Source organism: Miscanthus floridulus, chromosome 2 (assembly GCF_019320115.1).
Source record: "Miscanthus floridulus cultivar M001 chromosome 2, ASM1932011v1, whole genome shotgun sequence".
Taxonomy (NCBI): domain Eukaryota; kingdom Viridiplantae; phylum Streptophyta; class Magnoliopsida; order Poales; family Poaceae; genus Miscanthus; species Miscanthus floridulus.
This window is the reverse complement of record NC_089581.1, coordinates 130288277-130310488: the sequence shown is the minus strand read 5'-3', so window position 1 is coordinate 130310488 and position 22212 is coordinate 130288277. Positions and strand designations below refer to the sequence as shown.

General features: G+C 44.4%; 2 protein-coding genes and 2 pseudogenes across 4 annotated transcripts; 2 read left to right on the top strand and 2 right to left on the bottom strand.

Annotated features, from left to right (window-relative positions):
* Nucleotides 1–4930: 4930 nt before the first annotated feature.
* Nucleotides 4931–13154, bottom strand: LOC136529963 (protein LNK1-like). Of its 3 annotated transcripts, none has more exons than XM_066523018.1 (11): nt 12870–13154; nt 12467–12496; nt 12069–12182; nt 8284–8753; nt 7903–8182; nt 7738–7809; nt 7000–7210; nt 6617–6882; nt 6162–6310; nt 5500–5635; nt 4931–5413 (listed from the first exon to the last, which is right to left on the bottom strand). In XM_066523018.1, the coding sequence occupies exons 3-11, from the start codon at nt 12090–12092 to the stop codon at nt 5300–5302; spliced, it is 1722 nt and encodes a 573-aa protein (XP_066379115.1). In that variant the 5' UTR covers nt 12093–12182; nt 12467–12496; nt 12870–13154; the 3' UTR covers nt 4931–5299. The 3 variants fall into 3 exon arrangements, with proteins under 3 accessions (XP_066379115.1, XP_066379111.1, XP_066379122.1); XM_066523014.1 differs by having other exon boundaries at nt 7000–7216; nt 12870–13153; XM_066523025.1 differs by lacking the exons at nt 4931–5413; nt 6162–6310 and having other exon boundaries at nt 7000–7216.
* Nucleotides 13155–15067: 1913 nt separating this feature from the next.
* Nucleotides 15068–16375, top strand: LOC136537062 (glutathione S-transferase T3-like; annotated as a pseudogene).
* A 122-nt stretch (nt 16376–16497) lies between these two features.
* Nucleotides 16498–17740, top strand: LOC136539675 (protein ALP1-like; annotated as a pseudogene).
* A 935-nt stretch (nt 17741–18675) lies between these two features.
* LOC136539674 (uncharacterized) lies at nt 18676–21265 on the bottom strand. Its single transcript, XM_066531639.1, has 5 exons — nt 21106–21265; nt 20919–20995; nt 20657–20762; nt 19322–19585; nt 18676–19236 (listed from the first exon to the last, which is right to left on the bottom strand). Exons 1-5 carry the CDS (start codon nt 21211–21213, stop codon nt 18961–18963), a joined length of 831 nt encoding a protein of 276 aa, XP_066387736.1. The 5' UTR covers nt 21214–21265; the 3' UTR covers nt 18676–18960.
* Nucleotides 21266–22212: the final 947 nt, after the last annotated feature.

Genomic DNA, 22212 nt, shown 5'->3' with positions numbered 1-22212 from the left:
GGATTATTATTGTAGAAAGTGTTCTTGTTTGTGGACATGATGTATGGATGTAATGATTATATCTGTGTTCAGTAAGCTATTAAGGCCTAGCTGAATTAACAAATACATTTTTTGTCACTGTCGGTTGTAAGCGTCGTTGGCTGTTTTGTCATCACCGTCGCTGCATACCCGTTGGTGAAAAGTGAATCACTGTTGAATCGTTTAGTAACCCGACACGGACTAGACAATCATCCTAGCCAAATCATACTACAAGGCGACAAGTGATCATGACCTTTGAACAGATGGTTCATACAACCAAGCGATGGTGATGTTCACCTCGACATAGACGTGTCGGACGTCAAAGCGATGGTGAATGTGCACTAAACATAGTCGGGTCATGCAATGTGATGGTGACCATGACCATTACCCAAGCAGTTCGGATGCCCAAACGATGGTGCTTTTCACCTCGTCACAGATGTATCGGACGTGAAGGCGAGGGTAAACCTGCACTGCACACAATCAGGTCATGGTGCAAGGCGACGACAATTATCACGATTATAGTTAGATCATTGACTAATGCAGCGGTGTCGATGAGCCATCATAGTCCGTTCTGAATAGACCGTGATGACTTCAACTATCACCATCGAGTGTTTACTGTCGAGGCCAAAAACTACTGCAATGGGGGGTTCTAAGCTGACTGTGATATATGTCTGCTGTAGTAGTGATTTTAATAGAAGAGAGAGAAAACCATCTCTTGATCAAGGGCTAGTCTCATACAAACACTTCATGATCATGTGAGGGATACTCATATTATGAGATATGTGTTAAAAGTTAATGGCATTGGAGATGTTATCTTAGATCTAGTAACTAGCTAATACCATCGAGGGTGCCCGTAGTGTATAAATAGAACCAACCCAAGGGCAACACTGTAATCATATAGACCTATTTGTAAAATAGGAGTTTGTTTGTAATTTAAGCCCAACTATGCGAAATCGACCACTAGCCCAAGGGCATCATTGTAATCATGTAGGGGCATGCCTATAAAATATAGGAGCTTATTTATAATTTAAGCCCCATTGAGGGAATATGTGAAATCGACCACCTCCCTCCCTAAAAAGTGTGGAAAGCACTAGATGGAAGGGGTGCTCCACCTCCCGCCTCCCCCATAAAAGAAGGGGAAGGGCTAGGTGAAGGGGACATAAGTCACTTGCTCTCTCTCCATGCCTCCCTCTCCCGTCTCCCTTCCTCTCTGTTTGGTGATGTTTTATGTTATGTACTCCCTCCGTCCTGTAATATTGTGTATTCTAGCGTTAAAGAATTGTACTAAAATGTAATTAATTTTTAGAGGACTAAAGAAAATAGTTTTGTATTAAATAGTTACATAAATTTGGTAAGTGTCTATTAATTAGTTGATATTTATCAACCAATCCTCTTTAATTAGGAGCCTAGAACACCAGAATATCAAACCATGAACGAGAAAAGTCATATTGAACATTGCATTTTTGCAATTCATTGATATTGCAATATGTAATTAAGGAACTGAATAGCCTTAATGATTTGACATAGATATTTCCAAAAGGTAGACCTAACCTTTGCCGCTTTGAGTTCTTAAACCTAACCTTCCTTTCTGCAACGCGATGGCCACCCCTCCAACCGAATCGAAGAAGACGGGATCTTTCTCTAGGTATGGTGTCCTCAAATCTCTATACTTAACCTTCGTCGCTTTGAGTTATTAAACCTAACCTTCGATGTCTGTTGCATGGTTCTCTTTGTCGCCCTTTAGATCCTTTAGCAATAATGTGTAAATGTGTGTAGTATCCAATCTAATGATGAGTCATGCGGAATTGAGGACCTCTTCTCAGTGCCCCAAGACATCCAGCCCCAAAGACATCCACCACCACCCCAACTTCAAGGTAATTGGATTGAGCTTACAAATTAGACAAATTTGACTAAAAAATATTGTTTTTTTGCTGATTTCCAAATCATCTTCATGACATGTGTTGTATAAATCAGAAAGCAGGATTGCTCAATGTGTTGTTTAGGCATAGTCCTTTATTTGTATCTATACTAGTAACATGCAGTACATCATACTATTTTAGTTGATGAATATTGCAGGTTTCTTGTTATTTGTAATGTAATCAACCACTAATTGCTGACATGATGCATGGCTTCTGTTTCTTTATATGCACTAAGCCTGTTCACTTCCTCTGCAACTTCTCTAAGAAGGGCACAAGCAAGAGGATGAGCCCCAAGTCCCCTGGCTCTCCCTACTGCCCCGACGTCCCAACTCCTCCTACTCCCCTCGCGTCCAGACTCCCCCCGCTCCCCCTAGCGTCCCGACTCCCCCATTCCTCTTGTTCATCCCCACACTCCTCTGAGAAGAAGGCGATGAGAGAGATGTCTCGTAAGATGACCCAGTCACTATGGGAGATATGTTTGTGTTCAACTAGGTAGTTTAGCTACTATGCTGGACAGGGTACTATGATGTTGTCTCCATTTTTCTTATGCTGAGTCTACTATTTGGTTTTGGTTATGTTGGAGAGCTACTACTGTCTTTGGTTCTGCCTATGCTTGTCTTGATGATCTTCTTATGCCGGAGAATATTGTTCTATTTATAATGGAAATGTGCAGAAATATTCTGCACTTGTGTGCCAATATCCAATGTGAATGGAAATGTTCAGAAATATTCTGCACTTGTGTGCTAATATCCAATCTGTCAAACCCCTGTGATGTTGTTTTGTGCTAGTTTACTTGTGATGTTTGCCTATCACCACATTACCTAGAATAAAAAATAGGAAGTTAGGGAGTAAAAGCCATATCTGTTTTTACTTGTACACTGGAAACTGGATTTTAGAAGTACGACCTGATTATATCTTGCTTAGACTTTATGATATATGTATTTTAGTGACATATTTCAGTTAGCTTTTCACATTCATGCAGTCTTATGGTTAATATAAGAGGTACTGTGACCGAAGGCCGATCGATCAGGTGTGTCTGTGTTTGTATGTTTTTTTTTCTTTTTGCCAGATTTGAGTGGTTTTTCTAATTTGTTTATTGGTTTGAAAATGTTTCTAATTTTTTTAAAGCTAAGTCACTCCATCTCTGATTTTGGGGAGGGGATGGGAAATTTCTATTTGGTTGAAAAGGGATAGAACCAGTCCATTTTCTGTTTGGTCTAGGAACATCAAAAGTGGGACCACTGATAGGTGGGGTCCACTTGTCCGTTTTTTTATTTTTTTTCCCTTTTCTTCTAACTCTCCTTATCCCTTCCCGCCTCTGTCCAAGTAGCTCGCGACCGTGCCAGGGTACCCCGCGAAGTACCGCTACCGTGCCGCGGGAGCTGGTGCCCGCTTTTGATGGTGTCTACCACAAGAATAAGTCCTCAACTTCACCTGCATTTATCCTTGAAATCAAACATCAAACATAGGTGTAGAGGTTTAAACTACCTAACTCCCCACGTGTTGAATATTTGTATGCAGGTTGATTTATCCAGAAAACATGTCAAAGGGCCCATCATCATACACATCAAGCAAACGAACCGACGTCAACAAATGTGCAATCACGCGAAAACTCACCCAGGACAGAGTATAGACCTACATGATAGAATGGGAGGCCCACACGACATGAGAGGGGGTCGGCCGACCCCATGTGTAGGTCGGTCGACCTGCTCTGGTGGCCCCCACGGTGTCAGTCGCCTCGTGCACATTTCTAACATCTACACCATTGATTTTAAGGCGGTTTAAGGTCGTTTCATCCAACGGTAGTTGAGGGAGTTGACGCGGATTGATGACTTGCAATGTCTTATCCCCTACTCCATCTTCTCCTATAAAAGGACCCCCTGACCTTCTCCAAAAGGCCATCCCAGAAGAATCGTGGAGCCATCCAAACCAAACAAAAAAAAAACTAGAGAGTGAGATGGTGATGGATCGCATCATTCCACTAAACAAACAGCCCATAAATGGAATGTTTGCAATATATGTAGCGCACATGTCAAGCTCTGTGATATTTTAATCCATTTACTTTTCTTTTGAGGAGATAAAATGTAACTTGAAGAGGTGGTCGCGGCCCTATGATTCACTAACGTGGCAGATTATCACACGATGTTATTTTTTCATCGCATGGAATAGTGCAACCAAAAAAGTTAGATCTAAAATAAATGAAGTAGATTATTTTCAAAATATTGATTAAAAATTTAAAAGTTAAAAAAGATCCCAAGCGTAGGGTTAGATTTAACGTGGCAGCACAACGGGTTCAAGTGCTCAATTCTTCCTAAAGTCTGGTAGTTCATTCAAGTTCCCGTGAGCCTAAATCAAACTTTGAGAAATGAAGAGAAAGAACAGACTAGAGAACTAGAGGCGTTCCTCTTTATTGTAGGTTGAAGACGAGTCTCCTAAATTAAATTTCCTAGTGCGTCCGCCACTGGCCACGTGCTCGCTTCCTGATTTGTAATCCGTTGTGTTGTTATCTAATGAAGTTGTTGTCTAATAAAGTTGTTGTCTACCTAGCCCACTTGTCTGTTTATGCTTGCTTCCAGTTGATTTGATGATTAAAGAAAAATCAGCTCGTTTCCCTTGTAACTCTGGAAGGAAGCATCGTTTTGTATTTTCCTTTTGAATGAGCAATGTATTTACGTTTTGAATAAGCAATCCAGCGATTAATGGCACGGATCGAGGTATCAGTAGTCATCGGATTGAGATACCTGCCATCTTCTGCTAACTAGCTAATCAAGCAAATGTCAACCGCTAATGCATTGTTAGGCCCACAGTCTACCATCTAATCAAGCAAATGTCAAACGCTAATGGTTTGTTGGACCCACAGTCTGCTTGCTCATAATCAAGCAAAGGTTTGCTCAGGGCCACCTGTCTCCATCACCCACGCTGATGGATCACAGGCTTGCAGCAACGGAAAAAAGAAGGTACCACTACACGAGGTGTAGTGAGGGCCTGCTAGCTCATGCAATCATTTCTTAGCAACATGGAACAAATGTATAATGATTGTTGGGCGAATCCATCCACTCCTGTGCATCAGTTCAAAGGTACAGCTAGAGATGCACGGAAAGAAGGATTTTTTTTAAGATTACACAAGAAATGTGAGTCAACACTCACTAGGGAGCACAGCGGCCGTCTAACAATAGGGTACAAGCATGTCAAAACCAATGTGATTGGAACCGACTACAGACTACTGGGTACACAATATGCTTGTTTTTACATATAAGCCTAGAACCCATACGTCTGTAACAATATTGCATTGAAAAATCACGGACGTTGAAAGCTCCACATCATGGCGCTTTAACAAGGTCATGGAGGGCAGCGCCATAAATTCAGTACTTGTCCAGGGATTGTACATCCTTGGGGATCCCCTGACCTCCTAAGGAATACACCGATGAAGTTGGCATAAGGGCTTGGTTAGCAGCAAGGCCCTGGTGTTGTTTGTTCTGCAAGGTGGAAAAAGCCTCGTCATACTTACGAAGGGCTATAGCCGCAGATGGATTTATACAATGCAGAAGGGAGGAAATCATACACCAGCAGGGGATTTTAGTGATGAGGCATCGTCAACAGCCACAGCCGCATGGTCCGATGACTGGTGGAAAAGTAGCAGAGCTATAGACCGATCGATCGGGTTTGTCTGCGTCTCGATGCTCCGAGGATCGACGAACCTGCCAAACAGAAACATCAAAAAGGAAAGGCTACACTTAGGCAAAGCCATTTTCTCGCCTCCTTTGCATTGTGAGTACTGTAATGAGTATCAACTTCAGACATTGTGCCATGCCATGGAAGGATAATCAACTGCCTCCTTTCTTATATTTCTTACTTACTGTTTTAAAGCAGGCAACTACATATAACGGACTAGATACTATAGCATCACAAATAACACATGTAAACAGTCAACAAACGGGTTAATCCATGACTCAAATTAAGAGCTATATTTAAACCTCAATCAACTAGCATCTTAGGGACCAAGATGTCAGGAATTGTTCTTCTGGTACATGGTTCGACATCTCAAAATGATATTTTAGAGATAACAGGCTGTGCGAAAGACATTGCATTAGGAGCCTTTAGACAACACTGTGAAGTTTCTAATTAAACAATAAGGAGAATGCCAACGATTACAGTTTTCAAAGCCATAGATACTGATTCATGCTTGTGTAAGTATAGATAAGATCTTTGTTAGAAACGACATACTTGCGCGAAGTTTCTGCATTCTGCAAATCCTTTACATCCTGGCTATCTCCATTGCTGTTCATCATATTTGGAAAAACTTGCCTATGTTGCACACTTCGTGCCAATCGGTATAAACCATCTCTAATGCACAATTTGGTTTGCACATCCAGCTGAAGCAGACATGCAAAGTAACTTTAATACTGCGGTACATAGTTTATTAGAACTAGTTTAGTTCCTCTAAGAGGAAGGATGAAAACAGGAACTTTGGTTCTACCAAAACCAAGGTCCCTCCTTTGATCAAATTTATGGTCATTTAGAGAAATCAGAAAGGCAAGGCCAAAAAAAGTTAAAAAAAAAACTGCAAACGCAGCATGAATTTGCAGTAACAAAATGAAGGGGCTGTACTGCTGTAGGCTGGAGTTTCTGATTCATGGGACATTAAAAGAAAAGAAAAGGAAGCTAGTAACCCATGATACCTGACTAACAGCATCCTGCAGTTGTCGAAAGCTGCTTTCTTCAACTGAGTTATCAGAGGATATAGATGATACAAATGAGCCATCAACTACCATTGAAGTACCCATTGTAACTTGAGGATCCCCCAGAGTTCTTTTCCCTAATCCTCTTCTTTCAGTTTCATAGTTCTCACAAGGATAAGCTCTTCTTGTCAATGTTTGAGGATGTCTGTTCATGACATTATCATTTGTTGGCTGTCTTGGTTGCATGTTCACAGTTTTCTTCTGCGCTGCATTTGTAGAGTTAAATGTCACATCAGCTAATCACACCAGAAGAGTACAAGATAAACAAACATGTTCAGAACAACTAGAAAATACCCCATCTGACGTTTCGCTTGTAACATTACCTTTTGAATTCCTTTGTGCAAAAGAACCACTAGGTGGACCGAACTTTTCTGGATAGGACTCAGAAGTAATGTTGCTTGGTGAACTGGAATCTAAGTGGTGCCTTTGATTCAGTAAATTCTGAGAGGAGCTCAGCTGAGAAGTTGACACTATAGAGAATTTCTTGTCTTCAATACCTTGAATTGCATTTTCAGATGAATACTGGTTTCCATCCTGCAACTGGGACCATGACATTAAATCAATGAAGAACATGTGCATAATGATCTACCATCCTTATGGCACTACCTCTTATGCACTAACCATCCTCAAAAACAAGCATTCCAGTGATAAACCCAATACAAAACTACACAAGCAAAGGCCTTGGAGCACAAAAATATAGAAATATACTCACTCCATTCCAAATTATAAGTCGTTTCAGATTTTCCAGATAATAGTTTTTACTATATATCTAGACATGGCATATATCTAGGTGCATAGCTGCATCCAGAAAAGCTAAAATGACTTAGAATTTGGAACGGAGGGAGTAACAGCAATAGCAAAGCAAGTAGCGTGATTGTACTTAACTACCTTTTCATTTCTGTTTTCACATCACAGTCAGTTGTAATAGAACATTAAATCAACTATATGTCCATTTAAGGGGCTTAGACCATAAACTAAACCCAAACTAATAAAAAGCCCCTGAGGCATCGATTACAATGATTCAGTGTTGTTTCAATGATTAAATAGCCCTAGGAAATTACCATATCAATGTTTTCATGTCCACTGCATATCTGGTCAGTGGGCAACAACTCCATCACATCCCCTTGGTATATCTATTGTGGACAAAAGAGATACAAGAATTAAAGAAGGTAGAAGATAAATACTGAGTCAACTAATACAGAAGGAAAATGGAACAGTTGACTTGCCTGTTCGCCATATCCATTCACATTCTTTTGCTCATTGAACAGGTAGGTATCATTGAATTGATTATCACATAAAGCTGATGAAGGATCAACTGAGAGTAGTGATTTATCTTCTGCGCATTGGAATGCTGAGAGATCATCCAGAATACCATAATCTGAATAAGACGAGTCAAACCCTTGCTGCATAGCAACATCAGAAGAGTAAACAGCATCTGAAGAAGGAATCCAAGACAACCCATCTGCATTCTCCAGCTGCTGCTGATCATATGTGGAATCAGACGACCTTTTTTTTTAAAAAAAAAAGAGAGAGGGAAAAAATAAATAGAGTTATCACCTGTTTATACAAATTAAGATCTTAACGAGTAAGCTAGAAGTTCTGAATACCTGAATAATGTGTCGACATCCTCAAAATTATCAATGCCAGGCCAATCGATGTAGTTTAGATCATTATCTCCATAAGTGAGGCTATCCTGCGGAGCACTGTGGTTATTGAGAATGGAAGAACCATTGCTCAGTGCAAACTGACAGAAGTTCCAGTTATCTGTTGGACATCTGGTTTCAGCGACTGTATTTTCTTCTCTTGAAGGAAAGGCATTGGAACCATTTTTGCTGTCTCCTATGCAGTCACCGGCACTGTTTATATTCTGGGATACTATCCTGTTCTCACGTTGGATGTCCTCTGAATTAAATCTCGGTGAATCTGAGCTATTTGTTCTGGGGATGGGACCTTGGACTTTCTCACTGGCAACTGCATGCTTCAACTTCTTACTACTAGTGACACCAGGAGCCTCAACTCCACCTTCATGTTCGTTGCTATTACTGTGGGCAAACTCATCAGTGAATTTACCTTCAAACTGTAAAAGCATTATTAGCCATAGGCCTAGAGCAGAAAAATTTAGCCATCTCTAATGGAATGCCAAGATAAACGAGGGTCCAGAGAACATAACAAAGCACTGTTAGTGGACAAGGTCCAACACAACAGCTGACTGTGACCAGGGTATGATCCATTACAGAGTTCAACATCAAGTTATTTAATGCTACAGTTGTAGCGTGTCAATCAAACATTGAAATTTAAAACACTGGTCAACTTCACCAAAGCAGACACTAGGCACTTTCACGTATGAGGGGCTAGCCCACTAAACCCCCACTCATATATCCGGAGCAAAAACAATTGTGGATCTATTATGGGTGGCAAGCGCAATTCATCAATGAGAATAAACATGTATATTGTACCAAGAACCTTATATACAGAGTCCCAAATCCTGGCGGGCTGATTTATTAACCTGTACACCTATGCAGGTTATATGGAATTGAATAAAATTATCCTCACACACACTGACCTATTGTTCTTCCAGATTTTTCCACATCGTATCATCCCAAGTTTTGAAAGTCGACGACTACGACGCGCCTAGTCGCGCCTAGTCGCTAGGCTACAGCCCGGCGCCTGGACTAGGGGGGTAGTCGCCCCTCAAGTCGACGGGAGCGCCTAGGCGGTGCCTCCGCGCGACTCGGCGGCGCCCAGAAGCCCTAGGCGGCGCGGAATCGACTCGAGTCGGCCCGGGTTTCCCAGCGCGCGCAAAATATTACGCGGCGGCCGGCGAGCGCGCGCGCGGGAAAGGTTGGCGCCGGGGGGAAATTGCTGCGCGCGCGCGACGGATAAGGCCGCGTATGGGTACCGAAGCCGCGCGCGACGCTAATCCGCTGCCAGGCGACGCTCCTCTCCGCCGGGAAGCAGCTTCCGCCGGCGCCGACGCTCCTCCCCGCCCGCCAGTCCGCTCCGACCTCGTCCTCCTCCACTCCTCCCCGGTCTCCGCCCAGCTCGTCCTCCTCCCCGCATCGAAGCCTCGAAGGGCCTCCCCGCCGGCCAACTCCCCGCCGCCCAGTACCCTCCCCGGCGGTCATCTCCCTCAGGCGGACCCCAGCCCCCAAGGCCGACGCCCGAAGCCGAAGGTATGTCCTCCCCTGCTCTGCTCTGCTCCCTTGAACTGCTCTGCTCTGTTTCCCTGCTGCTCTCCTCTCCTCTGTTTCTGAAATCTGAAGTATGAATCTGTGAATTGCTGTAGTAGTGCATGTATATATCATTATATCTGATTGCTTGTTCTGAAATCTGATTGCATGTTCTGAAACTCAGATTGGTTTATTGCCCACGTTTTCCTAAACGGTTTTAAACGGCCGTCTAAACGCGTTTAGATGGTAAACGACAGGGTGCCGTGAAGTTTAGGGCCTGGGCGGACAGTTAAACGGCTTTCCCGTTTAGACGGTCAAAAACAGGAATAAACGTTGAAGACGGGCTAAACGGACGGCAGGGAAACGGGAATGGACGCCTGGAACGGGAATAAACGGGCATTTAGGTGATGGCCGCGGCCCAAATCGATGCGCGGGAGCAGCAGCGGGAGGCGGGAAGAGGAACGGGGCGGGAGCAGCAGGCGGGAAGAGTTGGCGCCTTGGCGGGCTCCTCGACAAGTTTTGGACCGGGTACAAGTACCGGAGGCTAGGGTTGAGAGGAAATTTCCCCGTTCTGCTCAGCTCGTACGCACGCCGCCGCCAGCTCTCGCGCACGCGCGTCCCAGCGCGCCGGCGACGAGGCCGACCTGCAGCTGCGCTCGCGTCGCGGCTCCCTCCTCTGCACGCGCGTCGACCAGCGCCCGGCGACGAGGCCAACTTCCAGCTGCGCGGGCGTCGCGGCTCCGTCCTGCGCGCGTCGCGCCTCCGTCCTGCGCACGTGACGCCGCCTCCGAGCAGCAGCTCCTCCAGCCGTGACGCCTCCTCAGAGCAGCAACAGCTCCAGCCTTGACGCCGCCTCCGAGCAGCAGCAGCTCCAGCCTTGACGCCTCCTCCGACCGAACTGCCTCCCAATCCCAGGTACTGCTCTGTCCGTTCTTCCATTTACTTGTTGTTCCTGATTAGCTCGATTAAGTACTTCAATCTTGCTCTCAATCTTGCTCTGTTATGCTTATGCTCTGATTCCCTGTTATGCATCAATCTTGCTCTGTTATGCTCTGTTATGCTCTGTTATGCATCAATCTTGCTCTGTTATGATTCAATCTTGCTCTGATTCCATTTACTTCGAATTAGCACCATGAATTGCATCAATCTTGCTCTGATTCCATTTACTTCGAATTAGCACCATGAATTGCATCAATCTTGCTCTGATTCCATTTACTTCGAATTAGTTTGCATGTCACAGTACTTATTTTCTCCTATATGTGCATAGATTATATCGAGTCAAAGGAGTGGACATGGAGTTATGCAAGTTCAGAAACTCAAATTATGCAAGGTATGTGCAGTTCTGTGACTCATGTTCTTTTCCCTTCTCATGTTTTGTACATGTTCTGTGACTTATGGAATTATGCAAGGTATCTTACATGTAAAATTGACATCTATATATAATTATATATACAAAACTGTTGAAACCTTGCTACAGTAACAAAACCGTTTAATCCGTTTAGACGCCGTCTAAACGGCGTCTACACAGTCTAAACGCTAAACGGAGGGTCACCGCCCGTTTACCGTTTACCGTCTAGGAAAACGTGGTTTATTGCTACAGCCTACAGGCATACTGATTGCTTTGATTTCTGAAATCTGAAATCTGATTGCATATACTGATTGGCTGATTGCTTTGATTGCATGTGTATGTTTGTAATTTGTTGATTGTTGCATCAACTACAAGTAAGGAACATCACTTCTGTTATTCTGTATCAACTACAAGTGAGGACTAAGGACCTAAGGTATGTCTATCTAAATTATTCATGATTTCTGCTATATAAATATATATATTATGCTATATATATTATATATTATACTAAATTGGCAAAACGCCTAGCAAAACGCCTAGGCTAGCCTAGGCTGGACTAGTCGCTAGGCTAGGGGTCATCGCCTAGATTTCACCTAGCGCCTAGAAAAACTTGGGTATCATCCACTAAATCTAAGGACACTGGTATTTCTAAATTGTTTCTTTTTTTCCTAAGTTGCAAACAAATACATTCCACATCATTGGTTATAACCTAATGTATCAAATGCAGTGGCTAAAAAAAGTAGTGAGATTGCTATGTCCAGTTGTCCGTCAAGAATCTCTTGTATCAAATGCAGATGCTATGTCCAATTGTCCAACAAGAAATTCATGAAACTTTTGGCAGAAAAAGAGGAGGAATTCATGAAACAGAGATTACCTCACGCACCCTCCAATCTGGCATCCCTGCAAATTCTATCCGGGTCCGAAACTATACCAGTCCACCGGATTTGATATCATATTCAACTCAGGATCCCCAGTTCTTGACCAACTCCTACAAACCAGAAGGAGAGAAAATGAGATGAATTACCCGAAAAAATGAAAGAAACTGTAAACTAAACAAACAATCATATTCCGAGACAGGTCGCTACAACAGTAATTATTCTAAACAAAACTACTACAGCCATGTTCAGTTGCCTGCCTGCCTGCCTTGGGGTCAGATCAAACAGTGCAAGAAAAGATGGAAAACTAGTGATGCATACATCTCACCAAAAGGACCTAGTAGAACTATACAAGAAAGAACAAAGAAACAGGGGAGTTGAATGGACATGTTCTCACCTTCCGGAATCGAGAGCTGTGGATCAGAACCTGCAAAAGCAAAGAAAATCACCAGTAGGAAAAAGTCAGCAGACAGTAGTAGCAACTTCACCAAAGATCCAATCCCCCCCCCCCCCCCCACCCTTCAGACACAGAGAGAATGAAGAATCGCCACAAGGACACCAAACACCAATCAAACAGAAGGTAGCGAACACAGAACCACCAGAAAAGAAAGGGGAAAAAAAGAAAACGCCTCTTAAGACCCAAGAACAGAGGGGAACTCAAAAACTCGCAGCCCCACCACACAAAAGGCGCAAGAACAGCACCGGGGGCCACCTCAAAGCCGACGCCCGAATTCGCGTCCAGGAAACGAGCAAATAAAGGGGGAGAGAAGAACTCAAGAACGGGATGGATGGATCTTAACCGCTTCTGCTTCGGGAGGACGCCGCCGCCGGCGCAGTAGGCTTGCTCGCTCCGCTCCACGGGCCGCTCGCTGTCTCTAGATGGTTCCTGAGATTACCCTCCTTTCTTTTTCTTTTCTTTGTTTTCTTATCGCTCTAGCAGCAGCAGGAGGAGGAGTATTTTTTCGTTTTGTTTTGGCACAGGATGGATGAGAGAGACGATGAGAGGAGAGATGGGCGTCTTGAGCACCGAAATTACCAGAAGGAATTTTTTTCAGAGAAGAAGGAGGAGAAAAAAAAAAGGAAAGAAATTGTTTGGCTTTGGCGCGTATCCGCGGCGGGGTTGGTTACTAACTAGCGGCTGGGAGCGGGCGTGGTGGGCCCCGGGGCGGCGCGGAGGTAGTGGACACGACGCGCCGGTGCGATCCGATCAGTTGCCGACGCCCCATTGGCTGGACCCGTCCGCATCCGCGGGGCCCGCCGGCCAGTGGGAGGGCGGCAGAGGCTTCTGGACTCCGGAGGGTGGAGGTGGCGCTCGGCACGTGACTGACTCGCGGGGCAAGTTGCCTGCCGACTTGCCGTGCTCCGCTTGCACTCATCCATTCCCATTCCCACTTCCCAGCCGAAGCAACAGCGACGCCGCTTGGCTTTTCGGTTCGGATTCGGATGGCCGACGTGGGAAACCGTGCAAACCGAGCGGGTTTCCCGGACGGCCGGACCTGCGCCGCGGTTTGGGTGGCGCCGTCGTATCTGGCAAGTGGCAGCCCGGCCTGGTTTGTTATTGTTTGGGCCAAAAGGCCGCGTGGAAGGTCAGAGGCCCAGAGAGAGCATATCCGCTCCGCTCTGTTTACACTCAGACCCTGTTTGGCAGAGCTTTCCTTTACCAGTGAAGCTATTTTTTTTTCCAAGCTCCACGAACAGCTTCACCAGTGGAGCGCTGAAGCGGTTTTGGTAAACCATTTGGCAAAATGGCTTCCCTGTGAGAGCATGTTTTGGAGGCCTGGAGGAGAAGTCGGGAGAAGCCATTTTTTTAGCTCCATCCCACCTCAAATCACTGTGAGAGCATGTTTTTAGGGGCTTCACCAGTGAAGCTATTTTACTTTACCCTGTTTGGCAAAAAACGGCTCCAAACGACTCCTGAAGCCGGTGGAGAAACCCTGCCAAACAGGGCCTCAGTCTCACAGTCAGAGCGATTTTAACATGTTTTCATTTTCATTTAATATTATATATGGATAAACCAACCTGTATAAATGCTGATACAAGCAGTGCTGAGGTTTGCATTGTGATGGGAAAACAAGTACTGTATACATTTTGATTTTGTTTTTTCACTCATCCAGATGTCCACTACGAACTCAGAAACCATATATGTCTCTGTTTCTCAAAATACTCCCTCCAACACGAAACGAGTGCATTTTGTCATTTCTAAGGGGTCAACCAATATAAACCCTGACTAAGTTTTTAAAAAACATTTATCTCTCCAAATAGATGCACTATGAAAATTTATCACATGATTAAGCTAATGATCATTATTCGGTATCATAAATGTTAGTGTTTTTCTACAGATTTGGTTAGATCGAAAATTTGTTGACTTCTTACAAAGCGAAAAGGAGAGGGCATGCTAAAGTTAAATCCACTTTGTTAATGAATTTAGATTCTGATAGAATTACTATTAGTGGTAAAAAGTTTATTTTCCGCGTCTTGTTTCAAACTTTTAGTAGACCATGGTAAATGAACTAATATTCCTAATTTTCTGACACTTGGTGGATGATATATTGCTCTATGTCAATCAAGAAATAAAAAAAACAATGAAAAGACACATTGGTTATGTGGCGCTATCAGAGCAAGTATTATAATCGACTGCAAGCCGACGGAGAGGAGTCCACGCCATCACAAAAACAGCCACGGAAGAGAGAGATCACGCAGCGAGCGTTATTCTCTTCGCCCGGCTGTAGCGCAGCGTACGAGAAAAAAACGTCGTCTTTCAGCCTGATGCGAGCAAGAAGCTGGCGCCTCATCCTCCCGTCTCTCTCCTTCTCGATCCCGTGCTCCGCTTCCCCTTCCCCAGTGCCAAATAGATCATGCTCTTCCCGCCAAATCGATTCCTCGCGCGCCAAATCGATTCCTCGCGTGCCAAATCCAAGGATTTAAGCCCCAAATCTTCCCCAATCGCCACCTCTCCCAAACCCTAGCTGCCATACCCAGCAGCCATCACTTGGGCGAGATGAGTCGGAAGTACAAGAGAACATCTGCGCCAACGCCCATAGAGATTCCGCCGCCGGTGGCTCAGTCTGGTCAGCCCGCGACGACTCAGCCCGCTCCCCCGCCGTCCATCCCTTCCATGTTTGGACCTGGTGTCTGGTGCCCGCCTCGCCCGCCACAGTCCATGCCTCCCTCCTCCGCACCATGCTGGCTAACCGGCGTACAGCAACCGGGCATGGCAAGCTCATTGGCTCAAGGCCCTTGGTGGGCACCTCCTGCGTTGGTGCTTCAGCATATCCTTGGTCTGGGCCTAATCTTGAGGAGTCCGATGTGCAAGAATGGTATGTTATCTCTGTACCGATGACGATTAATATTTATGTGCAAGTATTTCATCTCTGTAGCTATGAAATTAGATGTCTTGTATGCGAGAGACTTCTGCAGTTTTTGTAATGCTTCTTATCTAGTTAGACATGAATTTTTTTAACTGTAGATCTCTAGTTCTAAGCTGCTATTTATTTATGTCTAGTTCTTTAATGCAAATTTTGATTTAGGGTACATTTTTTTTGCCAGGGGATTAGATTCTCACCCTCCTAGTGGTTTCCTAAATATTTTGAAGAGCACACCACAAGCTGCGAGCAATGGGAGTTCATCACAAGCAATACATATTGATGTTGACAACAATACTAGGACTGAAAAACGCTTGACATGGACAAAAAAGGAGGATCTTAGATTGGTAAGATCTTCTTTTTTTGGTTAATGGGCTCCATGTGTTACATTGTTAGCACATCAGTTAACATCTTTTGACAATTTGACAATGTTTTAGGTCGCTGCTTGGGTGAATAATTCAAATGATCCAATCCAAGCCAATTTTAAGAAGAATGATCAGTACTGGAAAGGTGTTGCTGATGTATTTAATAGCACCACCCCAAAAGACCGAGTTAGGACAGCCAAGCAAATAAAGGATCACTTTGGAAGAATTAAGAAAAGGGTTGCTTGGTTTGGTGGTAACTGGAAGGAGGCCAATGCTATGTGGGCTAGTGGTGAATCTGATGAGGATGTAATGAACAAGGCACTACAAAGTTACGAAGAAGACCACAAAAAAGATGGGCCATTCATGTTTAGGCATTGTTGGGAAGTTCTTAGCAAGGAGCCAAAATGGGACGCCTATCTGGAACGCCTCGAGGATCTTGAACCAGGCAAGAGAAAGTTTGTTGAGGAGGATGTGGGGCAACATTTCTCTCTAGATGATGATGAACGGCTCATAGGGGGCAAGAAAGCTAAGGAGCAGATGAAGAAAAAAAAAAGAGCAGCCTTGTATAATAGATCTTGAAGATGAGCTTAACAACTTTTTAGATGCTCAAAAAGCAGCAAATGAAGGGCGTGCAGAGATGTTAGAAACACAAAGGCGTGTATCCAGTGAGAAGCTTGAATCTCGGAGGCTTGCTCATCCTCGACTCCTTTGCTAGCACGCTCACAATGAAGATCAAGGCTGCCTTCTCGGGTGGGGTTTCTCAGCGACAATATGGTCCTAGAAAGAGCATCCGGAGGGATCATGGAGGTGCTCATGAGCGTCTTGTAGAGGACTACGTTGCTGCAGAACCACTCTACCCCGAGAGTATGTTCCGTACTAGATTCCGTATGAATAGGCGTTTATTCTTACGCATTGTGGATGCCCTTGGTCAGTGGTCTCCCTATTTCACTTATAGGGCAGATTGTGCTGGTCGAATAGGGCTGTCACCACTGCAGAAGTGTACAGCAGCCATGCGCATGCTGGCTTTATGGCACTCCTGCAGATGCTCTTGATGAGTACTTGAAGATTGGAAAGTGCACTGCATTACAGTGCTTGGACAAGTTTGCACGAGGGGTGATTGAGGTGTTTGGTGGGGAGTACATGCGACGCCCCACACGTGAGGATGTTGAGCGTTTACTCCAGGTTAATGAGTCTCGTGGTTTCCCTGGAATGCTAGGTAGCATAGATTGCATGCACTGGCGTTGGGAGAAGTGTCCTTTAGCATGGAGGGGTCAATTCACCCGTGGTGATTATGGAGTTCCAACTATAGTCCTAGAAGCTGTTGCTTCTCAGGACCTTCATATTTGGCATGCTTTCTTTGGAGTTGCTGGGTCAAACAATGACCTTAACGTGCTCAACTAGTCCCCACTATTTTTTGATGCTTTAAAAGGAGAAGCCACTCAAATTCAGTTTTCAGTTAATGGGAATGAGTATAACATAGGTTATTACCTTGCTGATGGTATATACCTAGAATGGGCAGCCTTCATGAAGACTATTACACTTCCTCAAATAGAGAAGCATAAGTTGTTTGCCAAGCACCAGGAAGGGGCAAGGAAAGATGTGGAGCGTGCTTTTGGGGTACTGCAGTCCCGTTTTTCCATTGTTCGCCGTCTTGCACGCCTATGGAAGAGGAAGAGTGTTGGAAGGATCATGCTAGCTTGTGTGATTCTCCACAATATGAAAGTGGAAGATGAGAGAGAGGATGCTACTATTCATATTGATTTGAATGAGAATCCAGGGGCATCCATTGCTCTACCTCCTGAAGTGAACACTGGTGGTAATCTGTGCTTCGCTGATGTGTTGCGTAGAAAAGCTGCTATCCGTGCTCGTCCACAGCATACCCAGCTTAAAAATGATTTGGTCGAGCACATTTGGCGTAGGTTTGGAAATAGCCATCAGAACTAGTCATGGTAGAATTATGAAATCTACATGTTTCTGTTATTTTTTCCCTTCACAGTGAGAACTAACATGATGTCTTACATGTATCTTTTCATGAATCAGGACTGAGCATGACGTGCTGAATGCTACAGATGCTACTTGCAGGTATCCACTCTAAAATTCTGAACATGTTCTCTTCAACATATTTGATCCACACTTATCCACAAACAGAAACTTTTCTAGCTAATTTTCAGGACCCATATGTTTGACTTTCGCATTATTATGCTTGCGGTGTTTTCACTTTTGATGCAAATGGGCTGGCTGCTGCATTCTACCGAAGTTCAGCTATCAACTATGGCTTCATGCTTCTAGCACCGTCGTCTAGATCAATAAATAATGGCTTGTGTGCCAGTGAACTTGTTTAGTACTGTTTTTAGTTAATGGCTTGTGTGCCAACGAACTTATTTAGTATTGTTTTTAGTTAATGGTCTATGTGCCAGCGAACTGTTGCTTGAAATTTGTCATCTATCTGGTATTGTTGCTTGAAATTTGTATTGTTGCTTGAAATTTGCCATCTATCTGCCAATGGCCTTCCATTTTATTATGTTGTTTGGTAAAATGGTTCATCTCAGATTTTGTTTGGTAAAATCGTATGGATGAGCATATTTGTTTTCTAGTTGAATGAGCACATATATACAGCCACAAAGATGTGATCACAGCTGATGGTTTGTAGCTTGTTTGCACATTTGAGCAATAAATGATTACAATCTGAGCAGCAGCTAGCTAAAGAGCTCATCTACTATATAAGTTGGCTATATAGCTGGCTGTATATGACATGGCAGTGGCATACCGCCCGCTGCTGGCTGGGTTATTAACCATGCTCTCATGCAACCTTCGATGAGGTCAGCGCAATGGGTTTGCGACTTCGCCCACTTTGCACGTGAGCTCGATCGGACTACTGGTACCATACACCAATTCCTTATTTAACCAAACAAACGCATATCCACAACAAAACGGCACCACACGCCATCCATTGTACACAACAAAACGGCACCAAACGCCGTAGGGATAGAGGGTTGTTCCATCGGGCATGTCACAACCAACACAGACCAAACCCATACACTCGCCAGCCAGAAGTGAACCAGATCATCTGAAGGACTGGAGATGGGACTCTATCGCCTGATCACGAAAACAAGGCCGCAGACTGACGGACCAACCACCCGTGCGGCGGCATAGGACAATGCACGCTAGCCCAGCAAGATGCTGCTGTCGCCGCCAGGAGGCTGCCGGGTCCGACGGCCTGCATGATCTCCGGTTGTTGGGGCCTTCCCGTCTGCAAAAATGCTGCTACCGCTCATTCCTTTCGGCTTCGCGCGGTTCAGAGGCTGTTTCTCTGCAGGCGCTGAATCCCTCTCGGAGATGGCCTTGCCATTCAGATCAGTAGACTTGTTGCTGGTCCCTTTCTTCTTTGCTGTTTTCACTGTGCTGTCCGTGTCGGCCTCTCCAAACGAGAAGGAGCTCACCTGTTAACAAAGATAACGACAGCTGTTCAGTAGAGTTTGGAACCACCACAAGGTGAATAAGCTACCAAAATGGCTCGGGCAGTACATTTGCATTTTTTACAGGTGACAGAGCAGCAGAGCTGCCATAGTCTGATCTCCTTGACCTGTTGGGCTTGGGATCTTCATGATCAGCAAAGATGTCATGACCACTGAGCTCCTTGGATTTCGCACTGGACACCTGCCACTTCATCTTACTGTCCCCCTCACTCTCAAAGGTATGGCTAAGCTCACGCTGTCTCGCCACCCCTGCAACTGAAGTTGGCTTCCTGGGAGGAATGGTCCCGTCCTGAGAAAAGGTGATCTGGCTAGCCTGCAGATTATTATAAAAGCTGATTGTCTCACAATATCACACGGAATGGTATGATCAATTTTTCTTCATCTCTTTCAAGTAATATGTATGCCATTTAGAAGGGAAACGTTTGTTCATTTTCCTGTTCTCTCATCAGCAGACAATATAAAATGCATAATTAACTATATGGATCCACCAAATTATGGCATATAGGTAACAAAAGATATCCAGATGTGAAGTGCTGACAAAGAGTTTGTAGTCTGTTACATGAAGTGGCTAATTATAAAGTTGATCATCCTTTAATGAAAAACAATAACCGTAGTTGATCACGATAATATGATGGTTGGAACTGCAATCACGATCAGACCTACGTTTCCCCCCTCAATCACGATACATAGATATTTTTTACTGTACTATTTATTATAAGGGCGTACCCAGTGCAGAGAGCTCCCGCTCTGTGCGGGGTCTGGGGAAGGGTGCCAGTGGCAAGCCTTACCCCCGCCTATGCAATGTGAGGAGACCGCGACTCGAACCCGGGACCTTCCGGTCACAGGCGGTAAGACTCTACCGCTTGCACCAAGCCCGCCCTTCTACTATTTATTATAAGAATTAAGAACAACATAAGACTTCTGCTTTACGCCAATTTTGGTTCACGAAGAGTAATTAAGAACAACACAGAACAGCATAAGAGGTTAACTGAATCTCAATCAATCAGATCAGTAATGTCGTGACAATGCAGAATCTCTAGATCTTTTTTTAATCGATCAGATTTGCACTTCCACTTTGTTGAATAAAAATCTGCCAACAAGGCTTGAGAACACTGAAAACTCTACTTCTAGTAACATGAGGCTAAGATCTATAGCATTATTGAACATTGACAAAACCAGAAATCAATCCCGGCACTTTATGCAACAAATCTGATAGGCATTAACCTTCAAAAAAAAATCTCATAGGCATTCTTCATTGATCCTGTCGACATGCCACGTGAAACAAAAGGAACTATCCCCAGCATACACAACGAGTACTCTGTGCAGAAGATCAATGCCAAACAATGTCCCACCCCACATAGAATGCAGATCCAAAGTTGTGCACCTGACGATCACGGGAGGCAGTTGCGACGGCGGCGGCGGCGCTCTCGGCCTTGAATATGCCGATCCCTGTTATCTCCTTCGACTTGGGCGCGGAGCCCGTCGTCCTCCTGTAATAATCAGAGCAGGAGCAGCCGAAATTAGTAAGCAGGCACACTTGGGGTCGGGATCATGCATGCGGATACCAATCGCATTGAACGACTTGAGATCCGAATCACAGGAGCGGAGAGAGGAATCCGGCCATGAAGGCGCGGAAGCTATCTCACATCTTGGTCTTGTTGTGGCCGTCGGCCTCCTCGGTGACCTGACCCCCAAACACCACCTTCCTGAATTCCTCCGTCGGCTGCAGGGCGAGCGAGGAACAATAAGAGATCAACGCCGATCACAAGCAGCGCGCCGCGCGGGGAGAATGGTGGAGGAACAGGGAGAAGGAGAACAGAAGAGCGGGGTCACCTGGTTAGGCCGGCGTGCTGGCAGCGACCCGGCGCCATCGGGGTGAGGCCACGCGAGCAGGCCGGCCGTCGAGGTGTGGGAACTCCTCACGGGGGCCGCCCTCTCCATCTCCCTGCCCCTCTCCTTCCTTCTCTCTCTCTCTCTCCAAAGGAAGTGGGGGCGGAATGTCGGTAAGCTCTCTCATCAAATTGAAGAAGTGGGTCCCAGGTAAATCATGCTGGCATTGCAAATATCTCGCCTAACTCAGCATCATCTTCTTAATATTATATGATAATAATTAGTACTCCATCTGTTACATATTATAATTCGGTTTATTTTTTATCGATATATAGTCTTTGTTGTGTATCTAGATATATATTTTTTAGATTGATAATAATAAAAACTATATATATTTATACAAACCAACACGACACAATTTAGAATCCAGGAACCGGTAGAAAATGGCACATGCATTCCCACTAGGATCGTAGAGGTTATGTAGAACATTGGACATTCTCTATAAGCAACTGCATTTTAGTTCATTAAGTTTATGGATTAGTCTGAATTGGTTCACAAGCTAGCTTGGTAAAAAGGGCTAAGTACTTTGTAGTCCAACACCTTAAACCGCCAATAATGGAACTTGAGTATGTTATATGCATGAATTGATGTCTAGAAACTGATATACGATAAGCATTGTATTTATTTTTTGGGCTTAATGCTTGCATTGATCTCTCTTTTTTTACATGGAACTAATTAGTAGCTCTTGCATGATCATTGGTTGTAGCTATTAATGAGAGCCGAGTTGGCTCGCAAGCTAAACAAGCCGAGTGGATGTAGAATTTTAGCCCGTTTTCTTAACGAGCGGAGTTGGTTCATATAGGCCAGTACAAAACTATTATTTCCATGCATGGCAGGATTGTGTAAATTTAAGAGTTAGGATGGCATTAGATGAACCGATATGGTTCGATTGAAAATCATATCACCACAGTATTGAGTGTTATATATTGTTTTTGACTGATATCACGTATACACGTATATAGTGGTAGAGCCTGTTACACATTTTTTTTATTTTTAACTTTTTTTAAAACAAATTTTAAATCTAACATCGTTGCTTTTTTATTTTTGAAC

Coding starts and splice junctions, on each gene's coding strand:
- LOC136529963 (XM_066523014.1), bottom strand. CDS start 12,092: ATGCCAGATTGGAGGGTGCGTGAG. Junction 7,217..7,737: donor GACATGAAAACATTGATATG/GTAATTTCCTAG, acceptor TCATGGTCCCAG/TTGCAGGATGGAAACCAGTA. Junction 6,883..6,999: donor TGCACAAAGGAATTCAAAAG/GTAATGTTACAA, acceptor CTACAAATGCAG/CGCAGAAGAAAACTGTGAAC.
- LOC136539674 (XM_066531639.1), bottom strand. CDS start 21,213: ATGGAGAGGGCGGCCCCCGTGAGGAGTTCCCACACCTCGACGGCCGGC. Junction 19,586..20,656: donor CTGCCTCCCGTGATCGTCAG/GTGCACAACTTT, acceptor AATAATCTGCAG/GCTAGCCAGATCACCTTTTC. Junction 19,237..19,321: donor CACCTGTAAAAAATGCAAAT/GTACTGCCCGAG, acceptor CTTTGTTAACAG/GTGAGCTCCTTCTCGTTTGG.